The sequence below is a fragment of the Loxodonta africana genome, chromosome 21, assembly GCF_030014295.1.
Source record: "Loxodonta africana isolate mLoxAfr1 chromosome 21, mLoxAfr1.hap2, whole genome shotgun sequence".
In the NCBI taxonomy this organism is placed as follows: Eukaryota; Metazoa; Chordata; class Mammalia; order Proboscidea; family Elephantidae; genus Loxodonta; species Loxodonta africana.
In genome coordinates, this window is record NC_087362.1 from 23,660,711 (window position 1) to 23,663,784 (window position 3,074).

Consider the following 3,074-nt stretch of genomic DNA (forward strand, 5'->3'; position numbering starts at 1 on the left):
TGTGTGTATGTGTGTGCGTATACACAAAAGGTATTTACGGGAGTTATACGGTTACATTTTCATACACTCCAATCTTAGAATTTCAGAAATACTTTACAGTTAATTCCCACAAAATCTCTATTAGTCCCCACAACATCCCTGTCACCATAGAAACCAAATGAGATAAAACAACCTTCTTCATGTGTTAAAGTTTTAAAAAAAGAAAAAATCATCAGTGCTATATTAAGTGATAGTTGTATGATATACATTCATGATATACCATGAATTGCAGGAATAAAATCACGCAATGCGACAGCCTCCCAGAGAGTTTATCATTCATAATCTCTGACAGCACAGATTGTGAGAGGTTGAGAATCACGTCCAATACAGAAATAAGGCTTCAGGATTTCAGAAAATCTATCAGTGAAACAATAGATATGAGATCTGTCATTCAAACTGTAAAACGAAATCTCACCCAGTTCATAGTCCTGATAAATGCCAATCCCTCTGGGTTTTTCTGTTATCACCAGAGTGACTGGAAAAGTGCCTTGTGCAACATAGTTACCATTGCACAGCTGAATTGCCCAGCATCTCTCCTGCCCTGCCGGGGGCCTCTTTGCCTTCCTGGAAAGGGAGTCTTTACAAACCCCTACAGACCATTCAGCCTTCTCACCCACTTCCACCTCCCAGTAATGTCTACTAGAACTGAACTCTTCACGACCCAGGACAACTGGGTCAAACTTGAATCTCTTTGGATTAGGAGGAAGTCTTTGTGTTTTCTTCACAAATGTGACAGATTTTTTATCTGCAGAGACAAACAGATTTCGATGTGCTCTTTCAGGGTCCAGTGTCACATCTTCTTTCAATTTCTGTATAATTTTCTGCAGAGCCGAATACTGTGGAGAAAGGCTGCATCCTTCCTTCCTTAACTGGAAGGAATAGAGGACTGGGGGGTTGAGGCTTTCACAATGATCCTGGACGCTCTTAATATCTGTCAGTAGTTTCACTTCTGACATCACACTCTTCTCTGCCACCTCCTTTAGTAGATTGTTGAGTGTGGGAATGTACTCTGAAAATGCTGTTATGTTTGCATTTAGTTTCTGTTGAATCTGCTTCTCTTCACGAGCTAACCTGGAGAGAGCTTCTTCATGCTCACGGTCTAAAAACTTGTTCAGGTGCTCAAATTCAGAGAATAATTTTTTCCTTTGCTTTTCCACCTTTTTTCTCAGTGCGAATGGTTCTCTGTCTTGGGTAGTTACTAGTTTTTGAAAATGTGCCATTTGTTTCTTCAGGGGCTCCATGTAACTCATGAGCCTTTTCCTGTGATGAGAGGCAGCCTCCTCTATGGACCTCACGTAGTGATCCTGGTGGTCTGGGAGCTGAGTGCACAGGGGACACAACACCTCCAGGTCTTCCTCACAGAAGTGGGTCAGTACCTGATTGTGCTTCTTGCACAAGCATGTCTCTTCCTCCCTCTTCCTCTTGCTCCTGGTGATGTGGAGTAGCTTGGCAATTTCAGCTATATGTCCCAGCTGGGTGTTGCTTCCGAGGTGCCACTGTAGGCATGGGTGGCGGCACACAGGGCAAGGGAACCTGTTCTGTTGACCCTCCCAGGACTGCTGGATGCAGGAGCGACAGAAGTTGTGCCCACATTTGATGGTAACAGGGTCTCTAAAGTAATCCAGACAGATGGGGCAGTTGGCTTCTGCCTGAATTCTTGCCAGGGCTGCTGTGACCTCCATTAGGCTGTGAATGAAGGTTAGGACTGAGAGTGCTTTTCTTCAGAAGGCATCGAAGCTATGAAATCCTATGAGGTTGCTGGTCCTCCGTTGTAGACATTTGTGTCAGTAGGAGTACTCTTCACAATCAGCTGCTGATCACAGATTAGTTGGGCAACTAGTCATCCAGCCCTTTGGCAGCCCAGAGAATACGAAGCCACGCTAAGCACTTCTCTTGGTCAGGATCCAGTCACAACCTGAAGGTGCCTATTTGTTCCTGAGGATGAGAAAATATTTCTTCACTTAAAATTTAAAAAAAAAAAGAGGCAGGACCAAGATGGCGGACTAGGTGGATGCTACCGTGGATCCCTCTTGCAACAAAGACTCGGAAAAACAAGTGAATCGATCACATATATAACAATCTACGAACTCTGAACAACAAACACAGACTTAGAGACAGAGAACGAACAAATACGGGCAGACAGCGATCGTTTTCAGAACTAAGAGCCAGCATACCAGGCAGGTGACCTTCGGAACCTGGGCTGGGGCAGAGCCCAGGGGGGCAGATGGCACAGACAAGGGGCCCAGCCCTACCCCCCCCAGAACCCATCCCGGGAGGGAGTCTAGCTGGTTGGCGCGGGCGGCGTAGCAGCGCAGCCGGTGGGAGAAACACCCGGGAGGCAGGGACTGATCTTGGAGCGGGGAGAGCAGCGTCCCAGCCGGGGAGCAGTCCTGCCGGGAGTTTGGCAGGAGGCGGGTGAGGCTCGAGCGTGGGGATCACCTATATTTCCCTAAAGCGACCCCGGGGGGGCGCCCAGACGTTCGTGAGGGCCACGCCCACCCAGTTCGCGCGAGTGGTGCGGCGCACCGGAGGGAGAAATCCCCAGGAGGAAGTGACTGATCTTGGAGCGGGGAGAGTAGCATCCCAGCCGGAGAGCCATCCTGCTGGGATTCTGGCGGACGGGGGCGGAGCATGAACACGGGGATCAGCTCTATATTCTGTGGTGCTACACGCCTAGCTCTCTGATCCCTTCCCCACCCTCCCCAGGCGGCTCCTTTAACATCTGAATACCCTGAGCCAGAAGGAGAATTCAGATAGGGATCTGACTGCATTTTTTTTTAGCTGATTACCTGGAAAATCTAGTTTCCCAGTGATGGCTCGGAGACAGCAGTCCATATCAAATCACATAAAGAAACAGACCGTGACAGCTTCTCCAACCCCCCAAACAAAAGAATCAAAATCTTTCCCAAATGAGGATACAATCCTGGAATTATCAGATACAGAATATAAAAAACTAATTTACAGAATGCTTAAAGATATCACAAATGAAATTAGGATAACTGCAGAAAAAGCCAGGGAACACACTGATAAAACTG

At 47.3% G+C, this 3,074-nt stretch overlaps 1 protein-coding gene across 1 annotated transcript; it reads right to left on the reverse strand.

The window, feature by feature from the left end:
- Window positions 1-311: 311 nt before the first annotated feature.
- Window positions 312-1,721, reverse strand: LOC100674027 (tripartite motif-containing protein 75-like). The gene has a single exon (XM_003423497.2). The coding sequence runs from the start codon at window positions 1,719-1,721 to the stop codon at window positions 312-314; it is 1,410 nt and encodes a 469-aa protein (XP_003423545.2).
- Window positions 1,722-3,074: the final 1,353 nt, after the last annotated feature.

Excerpts from the sequence above, each read along its gene's own strand:
- LOC100674027 (XM_003423497.2), bottom strand. The coding sequence starts at position 1,721 with ATGGAGGTCACAGCAGCCCTGGCAAGAATTCAGGCAGAAGCCAACTGC.